The sequence below is a fragment of the Gadus morhua genome, chromosome 18, assembly GCF_902167405.1.
Source record: "Gadus morhua chromosome 18, gadMor3.0, whole genome shotgun sequence".
Classification (NCBI taxonomy): Eukaryota; Metazoa; Chordata; class Actinopteri; order Gadiformes; family Gadidae; genus Gadus; species Gadus morhua.
Window position 1 is genome coordinate 23,816,471 of NC_044065.1, and position 20,298 is coordinate 23,836,768.

General features: G+C 45.4%; 1 protein-coding gene across 4 annotated transcripts; it reads left to right on the forward strand.

The window, feature by feature from the left end:
• Positions 1-362: 362 nt before the first annotated feature.
• On the forward strand, positions 363-12,305 carry LOC115531659 (mucin-13). 4 transcript variants are annotated; one of them, XM_030341043.1, is made up of 14 exons: positions 363-581; positions 1,673-1,828; positions 1,919-1,981; positions 2,045-2,242; positions 7,360-7,482; positions 7,597-7,703; positions 7,860-7,921; positions 9,031-9,188; positions 10,049-10,180; positions 10,417-10,462; positions 10,800-10,837; positions 11,022-11,109; positions 11,326-11,566; positions 11,764-12,305. In XM_030341043.1, the coding sequence occupies exons 1-14, from the start codon at positions 515-517 to the stop codon at positions 12,052-12,054; spliced, it is 1,770 nt and encodes a 589-aa protein (XP_030196903.1). In that variant the 5' UTR covers positions 363-514; the 3' UTR covers positions 12,055-12,305. The 4 variants fall into 4 exon arrangements, with proteins under 4 accessions (XP_030196903.1, XP_030196901.1, XP_030196902.1 ...); XM_030341041.1 differs by having other exon boundaries at positions 1,919-2,242; XM_030341042.1 differs by having other exon boundaries at positions 1,940-2,242.
• Positions 12,306-20,298: the final 7,993 nt, after the last annotated feature.

The window sequence follows — 20,298 nt, forward strand, 5'->3', positions numbered from 1 at the left end:
ATGAACCAAACAAAAAATAGAATGAATCAATCATGATCAATTAAATAACAAAGAAGTCAGAAGGTTGTTTTATGGCTAATGCATCCACAACACATGCATCATGGCCTCATTTTATTATCAAATAGTGATTATTAATGTAGCCTCATAATATTACGGACTAGAGACACAAATCATAACTATGTCTGTACGTATAAACCTTCATTTTTTTGGATCCAATGACAATTTGTCAATCTTTTTGTCTGAAGAGTTATGTCTCTAAGTAAGGTTGCCTGGTTGACAAAATGCCTGTAGTTGGGGGGCCCAGTGGGAGTGTCCTGTTCACACACCTGGGCCGCCCTTTGGAGGAGTGGTGACAAGCGAGTCATCAAAACCTCCAGCGGACGACACCTGCTTAGTCTTCCTCTCACTACTGCTCGCTTAGCGTCGTCTGTTCTCAGCTGGCTCCTCTACACTTGTGCGGCTCCCTCAGCGTCTTCTGTTCTCACCTTGCCCCCCTGTGCTCGTGCTGGACAAAATGGCGCGATTTAAGGGTTGTGCGTTCTTCGTTGTGTTTTTGCTTTTGGTAGCTGGGTGCCAAACAGGTGAGCAGGCCTTTTGTTCTCACCCTCTCTAACAGCCGAGTTGGTCTTATTATCCAGTAGCCAATATTTAAACGTGGCATAATTTCAATGTGTATACATCGTAGGCCTCTCGTTTACATTTGCCTGTAACATTGGTTGAGATATTCATTTGAATAGCCGGAAGGGTGGGCTGCATGTTGAAACAGAGCTTTTCTTTAGCGGGCCTATCCTATTTATGCTACTGAACTATAGTCAAAATTGTATATCATGAAAAAATATAATAATATAATAAAGGTATCCAGATTATTCTTATGTTGAATCATTGACTGCCTTTATCCATTATAGGCCTATTCATTTTTATTTCAGCTATCTAATACGCTATTTGGGATTTAGGATTATGACCATTGTAGTTATTGAAAAATCATATATGGCCTATTTATTTGTGATGTCCCCACCACCAATCCAGATTTCACCACCACCACTCCATATTAGGGATGGGACAGAATATTCCGATATTCGATGATTCGTTCCCCAGGGTTAAAGTCGATTTTTAACATTGGACCGTTAACATTTTTTCCCATTCAAATAAACAAGAATTAACGGACGGAACTAATGTTGGACACCTCGTGGGACATTATCCCGCTTATACCATGGTCACTTGCCAAAGAAAATAAATTAAGACCATTCATTGATATTTTCATGCCTTTTACAATCCAAATATAAAGTTTTTCACAAGCCATAACTTTTTCACAAGCCATAACCATCAGGCGTTACATAACTGTAACGCCTGAGGGTTTGACTAATTCACGGAACAATCATTACCCTCCCGTAAGGTTCTTATGCAACGGAAACGTTGTTCACTCCAGTAAATAGGACAGTCCTTAGCTTCGGCTTGGCAACGGAAGGTATTGTAGTGCACTCAGCTATGAGCCAGAGAGCTAGCGTTATGCATTGTACATATTTATAATTCGAAATTCGTCCCAGCCTAGAGCCCGAGGTCTGGAGCATATAACTGCGTTGTCTGATTACAATTCATTTTATACAATTTACCAGCCTTCGTTTTGAAGACGGCCATTCGTTTCAATGGGAATCGCGACTGTCTATACTTTCAGGTGTCCCCACCACCACTCCAGGTGTCTCCACCACCACTCCAGGTGTCTCCACCACCACTCCAGAAGTCCCCATCACCACTACAGGTGTCCCCACCACCAATACAGGTGTCCCCACCACCACTCCAGACGTCACCACTGCCCCGCCTTCCACCTCTGGTAATTGATTTTATATTTGTGCTCTATGACCACCTCGTTTTGAAGACGGCCATTCGTTTCAATGGGAATCGCGACTGTCTATACTTTCAGGTGTCCCCACCACCACTCCAGGTGTCCCCACCACCACTCCAGGTGTCTCCACCACCACTCCAGGTGTCTCCACCACCACTCCAGAAGTCCCCATCACCACTACAGGTGTCCCCACCACCACTACAGGTGTCCCCACCACGACTCCAGAAGTCTCCACCACCACTCCAGGTGTTCCCACCACCACTCCAGAAGTCCCCACCACCACTACAGGTGTCCCCACCACCACTCCAGAAGTCCCCACCACCACTCCAGAAGTCCCCACCACCACTACAGGTGTCCCCACCACCACTCCAGACGTCACCACTGCCCCGCCTTCCACCTCTGGTAATTGATTTTATATTTGTGCTCTATGACCATGAGATAAGTAGTACACAAACTAAGTAATACACATTCTATTCATGCATTTTTTAAACACTCGAAGGTATTTATAAACCTACTTAACATATTATGGGAAAAACAAACCATAAAATAACTTATTTATAGTGCTACTTTTTGTTGGTCCACTACACTTAACTACAACCTGAACCAATGCATGTAAAAGTTTGACCTTTATTGCTGAGAATTCTATCAAAATGGAGAGCAACAATTGATTATGGCGAGGGTCAGTGAACAGTTTAAGCAGCTTTAGGATTTAGGACTTCTGGGGCCGTATTCACAAAGCATTTTATCTTACCGCTAGGAGTGCTCCTAACTCGTGCTAAAACATTTTACGTAGGAGTTTTTTCTTAAAAGTTATTCACAAAGCCGCTGAGACCTACTCTTACTAAGGATAAATCACAAAGAGTGAACTAAGAGTGACGCGCCGTTGCTATGGATTACGTCAATTCTCGTGCACGAGTTTAGAAGCGGTCAGTTCGGTGATTGGTTGTTCAGACGAGCCCACTGAATCACCGAAAAACAAGGAAATAGCCTAGGCTAGAAATGAATTCCTAATAAGTAGTTATAGTGCAGTTAGCAGAATACACGCATGATGACAATTTTGTGCAGACCACGATAATGACGTTGTAGCCTGCACGTTCAAGAGAGAGAGAAAGCAAACAATAAAAATACGTAAAATCTAAAAGAAAATAAATGTTACGAACTACCCAAGTGTTGACTGATTTGTACGGAAGAGGATTAGGGCCACACACACAAAATTTAGTTCTGACTTTATTCTCAGAATTCTGAGAAAAAAGTCAGAATTCTGACTTTAATCTCAGAATTTTTAGAATAAAGTCAGAATTCTGACATTAATCTCAGAATTCTGGGCATTAAAGTCAGAATTCTGACTTTAATCTCAGAATTCTGAGATTAAAGTCAGAATTCTGACTTTAATCTCAGAATTCTGAGAATAAAGTCAGAATTCTGAGATTAAAGTCAGAATTCTGACTTTAATCTCAGAATTCTGAGAAAAAAGTCAGAATTCTGACTTTAAAATCAGAACTACGGGTATCTGTAAGGACCAACCTCCGTGGGAGAGACACTTTGCTTTATGCCGTAGGAGGAAACCTATGGAAAGCCAAGAAGGCCACAATCCGGCCCTAGAATGGCGCGGTAAAAGTGCAAGAATTCCGTACGGAATCCGTACGGAACTAATAGCCGCGGCTATTAGTCATATTGAGATGGCAGTGTGCGAAATACCCGTCAATATTCGGGGATGCCCTCATCCCCAGATTGTTCTCGATATGCAGTAGCCAGCTAGGCCATAACATTACAATATTTCATGGATGCAAGCAAGCCAAGACAATCAATCTATATCTATAGCCTACATGACAACACACACACACACACACACACACACACACACGCGCACACACACACACACACACACACATACACACACACACACACACACACACACACACACACACACACACACACACACACACACACACACAGACACACACACGCACACACGTTAAACACACTGGTAAAGCAATAGGAGCCTGCATTGGCTTAAGTTGTTGGGATGCACGTTATTTTATAACAGGGAGGGGCAAAGTTGTGCATTACAATGCAAACACGACAATAATTGGCACCGTTCTTGCGCACTCAGAAGAACATGAACTGAATAAATGCCAGGTATATAGCATATTGGAGACGGGCACACAATCAGTGCATTTGCAAATGAGAGCCTGCAGTATGACCGATCTTGTGACATTATTTAACCATCCATCTACAGCTAATACGATCAGACAGATACATCATTGATCACATATAAGCCCACAACAAGCCCAACATCACCACGGCAGGTGCGCTCTCTCTCGCACATTCACACAATCACTCCAACTTCTCCAACTCCAAGGCAAAGCTGTTTCACTAAGACAACAAACAACCACAACTAACCAGCCTACATATCCACAACAATGCACAACAATCAGTTCTATACATTGCGTCTATCTTCTGTTTGGCGCACATGGCTAATTTGCATACTTGCACAGGACTGTCGGCTCCGCTTGTCAAAAAAATAGAACGTATTTGTGAATAAATGCTTTGAATTCTGAATACTGGACTTGGTGAGCTTGGTGAGTTGGCTATGGGACGTGCACTTTTACCGCGCCATTCTAGGGCCGGATTGTGGCCTTCTTGGCTTTCCATAGGTTTCCTCCTACTGCCTAAAGCAAAGTGTCTCTCCCATGGAGGTTGGTCCTTACAGATACCCGTAGTTCTGACTTTAAAGTCAGAATTCTGACTTTTTTTCTCAGAATTCTGACTTTAATCTCAGAATTCTGAGAAAAAAATCAGAATTCTGAGATTAAAGTCAGAATTCTGACTTTTTATCTCAGAATTCTGAGATTAATGTCAGAATTCTGAGATTAATATCAGAATGCTGACTTTATTCTCAGAATTCTGAGATTAAAGTCAGAATTCTGACTTTATTCTCAGAATTCTGAGAATAAAGTCAGATTTTTTTTTTTTTTTACATGTGTGGCCCTAATCCTCTTCCGTAGATTTGTGCCAAGGTGTTTACCTAAAATGTGTTTTCAAAGTGATCCCTAAATGCCTGTCCACTCGGTTCCACACGGCCAAATTCCTTGTAATGTTGATCGCCATCATCATCATCATCATCATCGTCTGGCTGTGGAATGTTCCTCCGCTTGCAGAGGTTGTGTAGAATGGCACATACAGTGATTACTGTTCTTGCCCTCTCTGGGGTGAGGCGTATTTCGCCGTGGAGGACATGAAACCGACGTTTCATCTGCCCAATTCCTCTCTCCACAACATTTCGTGTATGTTTGTGTGCTCGCAAAGAGCCAATACGATGTGTTTTACGCATAGGACTATACGTAATCTGCGTAATCACTTACATGTTACACTTTAACTGTGCTCCCGGTTGTGGATTAAGGTAGGGTGTCTAGAGCCACGTCTTGCATGGATAGTCACTGTCACCCAGCAAGTGACACCCAACTGGTACATCTCAAAAAGCTGCCTCAGACCGCTCACCATTAAAATGCGCAAATCATGGGTAGCTGAAGATCCAGGCCACTTTGCAACAACATCCAGTAGGCTATGTTAAAATTTGCATCAAAAACAACCTGCGTGTTGATGGAATGCACTTTCTTCCTATTGACGAACACGTCCTCGTCTTTTGATGGCGCAATTATTTTTATTTTTTATAAGTTATATATATTTTTTTATAACATTTTATTTCGGGACTAATCAGATTATTCCTGTTAGTCGGGGATGTTATTGCATCGCGCATTAACTCCACAATAAATTGAATACCCTAACATTTCGTCTCGCAGGCATTTTAAGATTCTTTGTGAATAGGTCTTACTGAGTTAGGAGTCCTCTTGAGGACTTTTAAGCTCTCCTAGACTTAGGTGCTACTTTTAGTCCTAAAATACTTTGTGAATTGCTCTTAGTGAAAAAAGTTAGGAGTCCTAAATTTAAGAGTGACACGCCCATTATTTTTAGGAGTTACTCCTAAATTCGCCAGTTAGGACCTACTTTTAGCCCTAAGATCCTTTGTGAATACGGCCCCTGGACCACAGCATCTGTGGATGACACCACCACCCCTGCGCTTGTGGTTGTCACCACCACCCCTGTTGATGTCACCACCACCCCTGCGGTTTTGGTTTGTCACCACCACTCCGACCACCTTCGCCATTGGTTTTCACCAGCTTTAGTACTGGAAAGCCAATAAAATGCAACCATGTTTACCTTCAACAACATGGCTGTGAATGCTGTTAACAGGTCAAAGCCTTTAGTGATTTCCTTATATCTGGGTTAGTTGGATAATGTTGGTTGAAGGCTTAAGAAAGGGTTAGTAAGTTAGGGTGCACTTATACTAGGCCATCTGGCCGTGGCCGTTTTCACACCTAACCGTGCTCAAATCTGCCAGTGTGAGTCTGGCCAGGCCAGGCCAATTTGGCCACTTGGGAGAGGTGTGCTGCTATGGTACGGGCCGCTACGGTACAGATGCTAATGAGCCGACACGTGCACACGCACGGCTACGCAACCTGAGCTGGATGGTCCATGCGACGACCATGGACATATAAAGGCGAAGAGCCTTCTTTCCCATTAAACGGTAAACATGGCGTCATGCGGTTCAACTGTTGGTTCACGTTGGTCCCATAGAGAAGTCGAGTGTCTGTTAGCCATTTGGGCAGACGATAAGCAACAGACTCAGCAAAGTGCGAACTGTGTTCTCTGTGTTGTTGTCCATTGTTGTTAAAACTCTGACTGGCGGCAGACTTTATTATGGTCCATGCAGCGGACGCTTGGTGATGACGTGTTACGACGTGATGACGTATGTACAAGAGCCTACCGTGCAAGGCCACAGTTGCAACGGCCAACGGCCACGGCCAGATGGCCTAGTGTGAGTGCAGGCCAGAGAACAATGGGGCCAGTTGAGCACGGATAGGTCTGAAAACGGCCAACGGCCACGGCCAGATGGCCTAGTGTGAGTGCACCCTTAGTTGACCCTTAGGTCTAGCCCCCGCTGGCTTCACTCCCATTTCATTGGGATGGTGTCGCAGTAGACAGCTCAACTTGTTTGACCTGCTCCCGTTAGTATAACTGGTGGAGGACGCTCGCTGATTTCGACATGAAGTATTGGAATGTTCACAGACTGCTGTCCCTCCCCGCTCGCCATTCTCTACCTTCAGGTTCTCCGCTGCCCAGCGATGCCCCAGTGCTGAAATCACTGACCTTATAGATAGTCATCATTGCTACTGGCTATGTATTAATAAACTACAAAGAGTGCAGCCAATATCAAGTATCACTTTTTATAATAATAATGTGACTGACTCCAATATGAACCTCAAACAGGAGCATTTCTTTGACGGGATCCTTTACACACAGGTTGTTATAAGACAATATGTCATAATAATACCTAATCTCAAGTCCAATATCGTGTATGGTATGGAATGGTGAGCTAAGTGACTAGTCACACCCCTAACCCATCATTTGTCAAAGCCATTCACCAAGTTAAGCCCATTGATCTTCTTAACTTGCAGATCCATGTAACCAGAATTCCTGCGGTGGTGGGAGTACTTGCCAGAGACGATTTAATGAAACCTACACCTGCCTGTGCTTGGTGGGAATGAATTACGATGAGACTGAAAGGCAGTGTGCAGATGGTCAGTATCCGTACAAACAACATTCAACCTCTTTTCTTCTCATACTTGTCGGTGTATATACCTGTATGTGTTTAATTAGCTGTTTCAACTGCTAAATCGCCATGTCTTTTACAGCCAAGGTGTTCCCTGGCAAACTTGAACTGCGGCTGACATGGGATAAACAGCTGAAAATTAAAACATCAGAATGCTTCGAAAAACAATCCGAAATCATTATTGCTACGGTGAGATAATTTAGTTAGCGCTCTACGGTCCTTACACGCAGATCAAATACATAAATGACGAAGCAAGCAACCTAAAAACTGTCTGGGGTGCACACAAAGGCCTGGGTAGGTATGATAGCGTCTTAAACTATGAGTCTATTTGCTTCCCAATTACAGCTCAGCAAAACCTTCAAAGATCTGGATCTAATGTACCTTAAGAGTACAGTATTGGAGTTCAAGTAAGTTCTGTAGTACTGGCTGTCATTACTATTTATTTTTGTGCTCTTATGTAGTGCTGGCTCAATATGCTGTTAGAAATTTCAATAACCTCGACAATGTCTACAGAGTGTCTTTGTTCTCTTGAATGATCCGGCTTTATGGAAAGTCAAAACCTAACAGTTTGTTTAGTGTCGGCGTCAAATGAGTGTCGGCGTGAAAAGAGAACTCAGAGGTTCCTGCCACATTAGAGATGGGGGGCAGTATTGGTGTCTGTGTGGTAGGATGATGACTGTATGAGATTTGAACTCTACCTGTGAGGGAGCTGGCACGTTACAGAAAGAAAACGGAAACTAGCAAATCTTCCTATGGAACTTTGAGTCCGGATAAAGTATTTCATTTCATTTCCCTCATCATATTTCCTCCTTCCATCTGGAAGAACCATCCCACCCAGTGGTCAGAGATGTCATACTCAGTATGTCACTGGAGCAAGTAGCTCCTGCCTCAAACCATCTAGCTGCTTTACTGGGCCCCTCTGACACCAGCACACAAGTTGATTGTAGAGTTAGGATGGTTTGTAGGCAGATCAGTTGTTTCCTGACATGTCATTGCTCTCCCTGAGTGTGTATGCTATTGGCTGGTCTTTCCTGTGTGCGTTGATTCCTCTATGCACCACAGGTGTGAAGCTTTACCCAGAGTCTTACGAATCTGACTTTGGAGAAGTGAGGCTGCTTAAACCAGCCCTCAACCACACACACTCCAATGTCAGTTCTATGGGTTAGGATTAGGGTTTAATGTACATATCTGTTTGGATACTGGGACCCATAGTTTGACTTCCTTATCTTTCCTCCAAATAGCCTAATGCCAAAAGGCTATTTGCTGATTTCTTTCCTAAAAGGGAATAACAGCAAAAGGCAGTTTGGGCTTTGTGTTTTTTTTTTGTGTAATGCGGCATCGCTGCGGGTTAGGAACAAATGCAGGGCGTGTGTTTCCTTACACTTGTTTGCTGACACAGCCTTAGCAAAGCCAGTTTATTGACGTATTGTCTATCAGCTACATGGCTGTTGTATCCATGTTTTCTATAACACTGTTAAGTAATCGAAGTAATGCTGAATGAATGCTTTTCTTCCAGTCCTAGTGAATCTGTCGAGATGAACCTGAGGAAAAACAAAAATACAATAGCAACTGTGGAAAACCTCTTTCGACTCAGTTCTAACGCTAACAACAGTTGGGTTACAGACACAGTGTTGAAAGCTATTATAAATGACAAACTGATCGCATCATTCAATGGTACGTGTGATCTTTGATATATCATTTATGTTTTTGATATTATTTTTGATGCAAGATGGTTGCTGTAAAGTAACTTTACCTACCTTCCCTGTTAAGGAACCCTGCTCTATTACACCATAAAATGTGTTTATAACCATTTATTATGGCCTTGAATAGTGTTATCAACATTATAAGAACACAATAGCCCACTTAGTTACGTAGATTTAACTAGTTAGAATCCGAAAAACGGAGCAGAGGAACACAACAATCTCAAAGAAACTGACACTTGTATAATGTTGTAGTCCAACTTATAGGTTCAATGTGAATTTAGTGGCATCTACCAGAAGTGACTTGGCAGAAATGGAATTTAACATTTATAAGTATGTTTTAATGTGTATAATCCCATGAAAATAAGAAGCGTTTGGTTTGAATTAGCTTAATTTAAAAATAATTTTGAAATCAATCGATGTCCGAGAAGTTTAACCCTCTCTCGGATGCCAACATCAATCGCTTCACAGACAGAGCTACACACATCAACACACACCATAGTGTTAAGTATGTCGTAGAAGCTTATCTCTCTCTCGGATGTGGACAGCTTTCACAATACAGGCCAGTACAGGAAACTTCACACAATACAGGCCAGTATAGGCCACTTCACACAATACAGGCCAGTACAGGTCACCCTAGTTGTCAATCTCTAACCTCATCTCTAGTGGCCTCCTCAATTTCACACACTGGACCTTTTTAATGGCCACAAGTACAGTATGCTTGCCAGTCTTGTTTGTCGATTTCTAATCCTGAAACTTCAGTCTCTCACCTTGTCACGCAGAACACAGTCCATAAAGTGTTTGACATTTTGAAATTTTCTACCTCTTTGACAGCTACAAATTTGTGTGATCGAAATGCCTGTGATAAAGCGACTGCAAATTGTAAAACAGGCGACGAAGGATCATTCAACTGTTCTTGTGTTCCTGGTTATCTCGCTTCTAAGTTCAGCACCAGAGCATGTTTTGGTAAGATCAGATTATAAGAGATTCACATGGTGTGTGCGTGTATGTGTGTATGTGTTTGGGTGAGAGAGAGAGAGAGAGAGAGAGAGAGAGAGAGAGAGAGAGAGAGAGAGAGAGAGAGAGAGAGAGAGAGAGAGAGAGAGAGAGAGAGAGAGAGAGAGAGAGAGAGAATGAAAATGAGAGCATGTACACATTCTGAGCATCTGATTCTTAAATGTTGGCCTGTGTTGATCTTGCAGCTTGTCCCAGTGGAGAGAGGCCCTACAATGATACTCATTGTTATCCGTAAGTATCTACTATGAGATGAACATAAATATGTTACCCTAATGTGCTAATGTTATAATATATGTTTATTAGTAGCCGATATCTATAACAAAAATAATACAAATAATATCTCATATATTTATTTCGTTATAATACGGCATATGTGCTGAACAATAGGCTTACAAAATTAAAGTCAATATGTTTAAGGCTTATAGGCCGATGTTTATATTGTATTGATTCACAGACTTTTAGGATTGAATTGGTATTTCAATTACAATTTAATCTAGGTTGAATTGTAATTGTTTTTGAGGTTGCCCCACCTCAGGCGCCTGGTGACCTTTGAAATTCTTCTTTTCAGTTGTGCCTTCGGAAAATCTGGATTTAACTGTGAAGAATGTGAGTAAGCAGATGTAAAATGAAAGTGGTATCTATCTTTTGTTTTCAGGGATCATCACATATTGTATTTTCATGTTGATTGTAGGAATGGGAACAATCGTACTACCCGTCATTGAAAGCACACGTTTGCCTGACTCTCCTTGGAGATCTTTTGATTATCTTTGGTTTGTTTGTTTGGTTTCAGCCTGGCAACTGGCACTGGTGATCGTTGGGTCTGTCTTGGGAGGTCTGCTCTTCCTCATGGCCATTGTTGTAGGTGTGTTGTCATGCAGGTATGTTCTACCACCTCTTCCTCTCCACTGCCCCCTCGCTCCCTGCTCTCCTTTCAACACTCTCTTAAAATGATAACCCCCCAAAAAAGAGGACTTTATGAATATGAGTTCCTTGTGCCAAATCACAAACATCACAAACGTCATCACAAACTCGAGGACCTTGACATATGTGCTGATCCTGAAGCTTGCCCTTGCTTGTGTCCCTGTGGTTTTCAGGCCTTCAAGGAAGAGCAGCAAGAAGACGTCGGGCACGGAGGAGGACACGGCTACATACTACAGCCACTCTCTTGCCAAGGCGCCGCTCATAAACCCCAATGGACCTATGCCGGTCGCCGCAAACGGGTTCCCCAAGATACCAAGGGCCACATCCACCAGGGACCCACTTGGAGGGGGCCGCATGGAGATGACCCCCAATAACAGCCAGCTCATCGCTGGTCCGAGGGCCGGCCATGCAGCGGTAAGCGGGTGCATGTGGGTATGTCGCTGCTGGATGAGCGACTTTATTGAACCAGCTCTTGGTGAGAGTCTGGGGGTCTGATATACCTGCAGGGTACAAAATGTACTTTCACTTTTGAAAATGTAAAGTTTTACCTGCCAGAATGGAAGAGGCCAGGCAATTGTTAAAATATCTAACCCATGTTTTTTTTTACCAAGCCCCACGTTCAGAACCGAGACCCCTATGAGCAGAACCGAGCGACGACCAACCCCTACGTTCAGAACCGGGAACCCTATGAGCAGAACCAAGCGACAACCAACCCCTACGTTCAGAACCGGGACCCCTATGAGCAGAACCGAGCGACGACCAACCCCTACGTTCAGAACCGGGACCCCTATGAGCAGAACCGAGCCATGAACAACCCCTACGTTCAGAACCAGGCTTACAACAATAAGAAGCGAGGATACACAAATTCAAACTACATGCACGACGATGAGAGAAGCTATTAATGAGGCATCTATGAGCCGGCCCCTGCCCTCCAGCTGATACGAGGAACAGCACACCTTCTGACGGCACACGTTCAGCTGCTTGCTTATTTATTAATTCATGGTTCTAAAATTGAGAATGAACTTGCTTGAAATTCAGTGCCAAAATGTGTTTGGTATTCAGTGTATCTAAATATAAATTGTTTTACCTTACCTTCAATGTAGATGGGCCAAACTTTTTTCACAGATCTAATGAAAACAAATAAATATATTTTGATTTTATGAACCTTAATTATTGGCTACCTTAAATATTAATCAATGAGCAAATGAGTCAGGTTCATCAAATACCATTTATGGTGGTCTTGGTGACGTTTATTGAAAGGATCATTGTCGATATGAGCCATATAAGCCAGCAATAAGAATAGGCTATATGCCTTTTGCAATTAGTCTGTGCTCACAATGATGTTCTTAAATTCAAGGGCAATGACCTACTAATTAGGGGATCTAATAGGGGTTTGAACAGGGTTCCCAGTCTTTTCAGCTTATCATTTTCCTGGTAAGTAAGATATAAGTTGAGATATAAACTCTCCACTTAGTCTTGCACACAATGGTGCAGTAAATGGTGCAGGTGCACCCTAACTCACAGAGGTACTTGAACTCCTTCACAGGGGATAAGGACTAATTTCCTTTTTTTTTCTCGGAAATTGAGCCTTCAATGCATTTCCTATCTGGAAATAGCCGTTCCAGAATCACCCCAGAATCATACTGTGACACCATGCTGTCAACAAGGTTGCCGTACATAAATATGTGTGCCTCATATATCTTACGATAAAGTGAAATTGCTTACTTTATAAATTCTTGTGTGCCTTATGTCAGGCGGGCTCTAGAAAGAGGACTCAGATGCAGATAGGCGATCGAACAAAAAACAAACTTTATTAGGACTCCCTGTCCTATCGTCAAACACGAGCAATCAAAAACTTAACAAAACGCTAGAGACAATAATCACGCTTATGTGGCAAAAACAAGAAACTAGAACTCAGCTCTGTATCTTGGTTCAGGTAGTGACAAGGACAAGGCTGGGTCAGGAGCTGGAGGTACATGGACGGTGACGAACGAAATACTCTGGCAACAAGGACAAGGGAAGACAAAGCCTATATACACATGAGGAGGGGAGACACAGGTGGAAACAATCAGGGATCAGGGAAGTCACCAGGCCGGTGACCAGGTGTGACAGTACCCCCCCCCTCTAGGGCCGACACCTGACGGCCCATGCCGTTCAGAGTGGTCCCGGTGGAAGTCGGTGATGAGGCTAGGGTCCATGATGTGCCGGGACGGCACCCATTGGCGCTCCTTGGGTCCGTAACCCTCCCAGTCGACCAGGTACTGCTTGCCCCGGCCCCGGTTGCGTACCGCCAATAGCCGCTTGACCTTGTAGACCGGGCCCCCGTCGATCACTTCGGGCGGTGGTGGCCGGAACCATCGGACTCTCCCTGACCGGTTTCACCTGGCTTACATGGAACGTCGGGTGGACACGCAGGGACCGAGGCAGGCGAAGGCGTACAGCAGCGGGCCCGATCTTCCTGGTGACGGGGAACGGACCCACGAAGCGTGGCGCAAGCTTCTTGGAAGGAACCTTGAGGCGCAAGTCCTTGGCTGACAACCACACTCTCTGTCCTGGCTGATAGTCTGGAGCCGGCCGTCTCCTGCGGTCGGCCGATCTCTTTACCCGGTCCCCCTGTCGAATCAGGACCTGGCGGGCGGCTATCCAGATGCGTCGACAGCGTTGGATCATGGCATGGGCAGAGGGGACCGACACTTCCAGCTCGTTGTCTGGTAATACTGGCGGTTGATAACCGTAAACACAATGAAATGGCGAAAAATCTGTGGCAGAAGTAGGTAGCGAGTTGTGCGCATACTCTACCCAGACCAGGTGCTTGCTCCATGTTGAGGGGTTCTGGAAAACCACACAGCGAAGACCGGTTTCCAATTGCTGGTTGAGGCGCTCGGTCTGGCCGTTGGCTTCCGGGTGGTAGCCTGAGGTCAGGCTGGCCGTGGCACCGATGGCCGGCAAAACTCCCTCCAGAAACGTGACACGAATTGGGGCCCCCGGTCCGAGACTATGTCTGTGGGGAAGCCATGGATCTTGAAGACCTGGTCCATGATGACTTCTGCCGTCTCTTTGGCAGACGGCAGCTTGGGCAGAGCAATAAACCTGACCATCTTGGAGAATCTGTCCACCACCGTGAGAACGGTGGTGTTGCCTTGAGAAGCCGGGAGGCCCGTGACAAAGTCGAGTGCGATGTTGGACCACGGTCTGGAGGGGATGGGGAGCAGTTGTACGAGCCCCATGTGGTTCCCCGGAAGAAGTCTTGTTTCTTCTGCAGACCGCACATGCATCAATGTACTCCCTGACCCCCACCTCCATGGGTGGCCACCAGAACCGCCGGGAGATGACGAACACCGTTCTCTTGACCCCCGGGTGACATGACAGAAGTGAGGTGTGAGCCCAGTGGATCACCTGTGGGCGCAGCTTGACGGGGACAAACAGACGGTTAGCGGGGCACCCTCTAGGTGCCGGGGCATCACCATTCGCCCGCTTAACCTCAGTCTCTATGGGCCAAGTAACCGCTCCAACCACACGGGTCAGTGGGAGGATGGTTTCTGGTTCCTTGGCCTCAGGCTCGGGGTCGAATAGTCGAGACAAGGCATCCGGTTTGATGTTCCGGGACCCCGGACTGTACGAAAGAGAAAAGGAAAAGCGGTTAAAAAACAGCGGCCCACCTGGCCTGACGAGAGTTGAGGCGCTTAGCCTTTCTAATATACTCAAGATTCCTGTGGTCTGTCCAGACAATGAACAGAAGTTCGGCCCCCTCTAGCCAGTGCCTCCATTCCTCCAGGGCGAGTTTAACAGCCAGCAATTCCCGGTTGCGGACATCGTAGTTGCGCTCCGCCTTGGACAGTCGCCTCGACAGGAAGGCGCAGGGGTGCACCTTACCATCCTGGTCGGAGCGTTGCGACAGCACGGCCCCGATGCCCTCATTGGATGCATCCACCTCCACCACAAACTGGCGCTTGGGATCTGGCAAGGGGAGGATGGGGGCGGAGGTGAACCGACGCTTGAGTGTACTGAACGCCTTCTCGGCTTCGGGGCACCACCGGAACTGCCCCTGTGGAGACGTGAGAGCATGGAGAGGAGCTGCTATCGCGTGGGTTGGCCACTCGGACACAGCGCTAACTTTAGCCAGGTCCATCTGTACACTTCCGGGGGCTACGATGAAGCCCAGGAAAGAGACAGTGTCGGCATGGAACAAACTCTTTTCTGCTTTGACATACAAGTGATTAGCCAGCAGTCTTTCGAGAACCTGGTTGACGTGATTACGGTGGGTGTCGAGGTCAGGAGAGTAAATGAGAATATCATCAATGTAAACATAGACAAAGCGATCAAGAAAATCTCGGAGAACATCGTTAATCATGGCCTGAAAAACTGCGGGGGCATTAGTGAGTCCGAAAGGCATAACTCAATATTCGTAGTGGCCACTGGGGGTGTCGAACGCAGTTTTCCACTCGTCCCCCTCCCTGATGCGGACCAGATGGTAGGCGTTTCGAAGGTCTAGCTTCGTGAAAATCTTGGCCTGTTGGAGCTGATCGAAGACAGAGGACATGAGAGGGAGGGGGTAGCTGTTCTTTATGGTAATGTCATTGACTGGACTGTAGTCGATGCAGGGTCTTAGTGATCCGTCCTTCTTTCCGACGAAGAAAAAACCAGCGCCAGCAGGGGACGAGGAAGGACGAATCAGACCTGCTTTTAGGGAAGCGGAAATGTACTCCCTCATCGGCTCCTTCTCAGGGCCGGAAACAGAGTATAGGCGGCCCTTGGGGATGGTGGAACCGGGGATCAGGTCTATGGCGCAGTGGGAAGGGCGATGAGGAGGAAGAGACAGAGCCTTGGTCTTGCTGAAGACTTGGCCGAGATGATGATAACAGGGAGGGACCTTGTTCAGGTCCGGGAACTCGGCCTCTAAGGTTGGGTTGGCAGAGAAAATAATTAATTTCTGTGACAAGCTCATCTTGAGAGAGCGGAACAAGGCATGTCTGCGTACAACCGTCCCCCCATCCTCTAATCTCTCCCGTTCTCCAGTCGATGTGGGGATTGTGATTCAGCAGCCATGACTGCCCCATAGTTCCTTATGGTCATTGATGTGCAGGTGTACTGGTTCACTGATGTGTGTGATTAGGAAAAGATCCATCCCATTAAGGGAGCTGGCCCTAACGGGCCGTTCCAGGAGTTCAATATTAAGCCCCAATTTTCTGGCTAGGCCCCAGTCCATCAGACTCTCATCTGCCCCAGAGTCTATGAGGGCTTCAAGGTCAGTGTCGGTGTGATGCTTTACCTGGACCTTGGTGAGAGTGCGAGCTGTGGGGCTCGATGCTGTGACATGGCTCACTGCTAGGGACTTCTTGGTCGGACAGGAGGCGACGAGATGACCGGTCTCTCCACAATAAAAGCATCTGCCCTCCAGTTGACGTCTTCTCCTCTCCTCCGGAGATAGTCGAGCCCTCCCCAGCTGCATGGGTTCCTCCTCTCCAGCGACAGCCGACGGATAAAGCTGGTCCTGCGGTGAAGACTGAAGAGCTGCTCCAGGTGAAGGTTGAGGGCGAAGCTGAGCCTCTGTGTTCGAAGATCTCCCCTCCCGTTGCCGCTGGAGCTGGGTGCGTCTGTTGTCCGTCCGGATCGCGAGGGCGATGAGTTTATCCACGTCGGTGGATAAATCCAAGGGAACGAGGAGGTCCTGGATACTGGGCCAACTTACTGCCCGCTCCGATAAGCGGCATGGGGACAGTTGGAGTTACTTCCGGGGTCGGAAGCGGAGCCGGAGCGGTCTGGCGAGTGAGCTGGCAAATCATGTCCTGCAGCTGCGTCGAAACCAGCCCCATCTGTGAAGCCATCGCCGACTGGAATTCCTCCTGGCGAGAAAGACGGGCTTCCTGGGCGCGTAGGGCGCTGGACAAACGTTCTGCCTCTGCTGAGTCCATATCTGGCCAGAGTATTCTGTCAGGCGGGCTCTAGAAAGAGGACTCAGATGCAGATAGGCGATCGAACAAAAAACAAACTTTATTAGGACTCCCTGTCCTATCGTCAAACACGAGCGATCAAAAACTTAACAAAACGCTAGAGACAATAATCACGCTTACGTGGCAAAAACAAGAAACTAGAACTCAGCTCTGTATCTTGGTTCAGGTAGTGACAAGGACAAGGCTGGGGCAGGAGCTGGAGGTACATGGACGGTGACGAACGAAATACTCTGGCAACAAGGACAAGGGAAGACCAAGCCTATATAAACATGAGGAGGGGAGACACAGGTGGAAACAATCAGGGATCAGGGAAGTCACCAGGCCGGTGACCAGGTGTGACACCTTATATATCTTACGATAAAGTGAAATTGCTTACTTTATAAATTCTTGTGTGCCTTATATATCTTACGATAAAATGAATTGCTTGCCTTATATCCTTTTTTGTGTGCCTTATATATCTTATGAGAAAGTAAATTGCTTACTTTAGATATTCTTATGTGTTAAATTATGTGCCTTAAAAAGTCTTATCATAGAGCCAACTGGTTACCTTATATACCCTTTTTATGTAGTAAATTGAATGCTTAATCATATCTCCTTGTGGAGAAACATTAGAGGAATACAAAGAACGTGTGTCCCTTTAGACCCCATGATATGGGAACACTCGGCATGTGGAGGTGGGGGTAAGTCATTCATGTGCAAGTCACAAGCAAGTCTCAAGTCATAACCTTCAAGTCTCAAGCAAGTCCCAAGTCACTGTGGTGAGAATCAAGCAAGTCACAAGTCAAGTCATTGCTCAGGTCAAGCAAGTCACAAGTCAAGTCATACAAAAATCTGATGATCTAACCCAGTTTCCACATTTAAAAATCGGTAAAGAGAGTGGTTCATTTTATTTCAACATTAACAATAACAATGTCTTAACAATAACAATACCTCAAACTATTCAAAACATTCCAAAACCATTATGTGCATAGTTTGAAAATGTTTTTTATGATCATTACCTCCAACCTATGAACAGAATCAAATAGAACCTCTAGGTAGCTGTATACGACAACAGTTCAAGTCAATCACTCAATCTCCCTACATGTTGTAGAATATTATTTGCAACACATGGCATCAGACATGAAAAAAAAGAATATTTCAAAAGTAATATCACATACACATACTGTAGGAAGGGGAAATAGTAATACACAAGCCTGAAAGCTGGTAGCAATCTTGCTGCCTCGCAACATACATCGACTTACAATGCATTGCATTTGCAAAAAAAATAATTTGACAGTACTTTTCACTGAGTTCTGAATGATGCGGTCACATTATCACCCCACCATGGCTGAACACACGTTCAACAGGTGCACTTGATGCAGGGACTGCTATAACTCGTACCTCCACCTTGAACAAAAAGACACTTAAAACCACTGAGTTAGAAGTAGCCTACTGACATGAAAATTAAACAAGTTAATCATCTGTGGAACGGGCAGGGCTCGAAAAACTCCAGCCAATGATTTTCAGAAACACAGAGTGGCATTGGACAGTAAGTACGTCAATTAAACGGTCGTACTGCACTCCCCCTCCCCCCGCGCGTGACCTCTTCGTCCACGTACTCAAAGCTCGTGACCCAGAGCAAGCTTCTGTTTGTTGTTATCCTGCGGTAGCTACTGGAGCTAGTTTACTAGCTAATCCACATTTGGACCTAGCGCTAGAATACAACCCTAAACTCCAACCTAGCTAGCCTGCCCTGGCCCACTCTCGCGCATCTGTGTTCGGGCTCTTGTGTGATTGCGCGTCCATGTACTTGGAATGGGTGGAGTCAGAGTCAGCGTTGAAGGAGAGGGGGTAGGACCATTTGAGTTGCGTCTTTTCAAAATCTGCTGGCGTATCGCAAATCACATATCCAACCTATAATCTAACTTTAGAAAAGTCATTTCGAGTCATCTGTCTCAAGTCTAAGTCAAGTCTCAAGTCATGAAGACCAAGTCAAAGTCAAGTCGAGTCTTTTATCAGTGTTAGTCAAGCAAGTCTCAAGTCCTCAAATTTGCGACTCGAGTCTGATTCGAGTCAAGTCATGTGACTCGAGTCCCCCATGTGCATGATTTCAAGCTTCTTGTGTTGCCCCTCGGGCAAAATAAGGGCAACTTGGAAACTTATAGCAAAAGATCTTATGTTATCAGGGGCCGTATTCACAAAGCATTTTATCTTACCGCTAGGAGTGCTCCTAACTCGCGCTAAAACATTTTACGTAGGAGTTTTTTCTTAAAAGTTATTCACAAAGCCGCTGAGACCTACTCTTACTAAGGATAAATCACAAAGAGTGAACTAAGAGTGACGCGCCGTTGCTATGGATTACGTCAATTCTCGTGCACGAGTTTAGAAGCGGTCAGTTCGGTGATTGGTTGTTCAGACGAGCCCACTGAATCACCGAAAAACAAGGAAATAGCCTAGGCTAGAAATGAATTCCTATTAAGTAGTTATAGTGCAGTTAGCAGAATACACGCATGATGACAAATTTGTGCAGACCACGATAATGACGTTGTAGCCTGCACGTTCAAGAGAGAGAGAAAGCAAACAATAAAAATACGTAAAATTTAAAAGAAAATAAATGTTATGAACTACCGTAGTGTTGACTGACTTGTGCCAAGGTGTTTACCTAAAATGTGTTTTCAAAGTGATCCCTAAATGCCTGTCCACTCGGTTCCACACGGCCAAATTCCTTGTAATGTTGATTGCCATCATCATCATCATCATCATCATCATCATCATCATCATCATCGTCTGGCTGTGGAATGTTCCTCCGCTTGCAGAGGTTGTGTAGAATAGCACATACAGTGATTACTGTGCTTGCCCTCTCTGGGGTGAGGCGTATTTCGCCGTGGAGGACATGAAACCGACGTTTCATCTGCCCAATTCCTCTCTCCACAACATGTTTGTGTGCTCAAGGATACATGGAAGAAATCAGTAAACAATAATAAATATGGATTCAACAAATAAAAGGCGTCAAAGAGCCAATACGATGTGTTTTACGCATAGGACTAAGCGTAATCTGCGTAACCACTTACATGTTACACTTTAACTGTGCTCCCGGTTGTGGATTGATGTAGGGTGTCTAGAGCCACGTCATGCATGGATAGTCACTGTCACCCAGCAAGTGACACCCAACTGGTACATCTCAAAAAGCTGCCTCAGACCGCTCACCATTAAAAT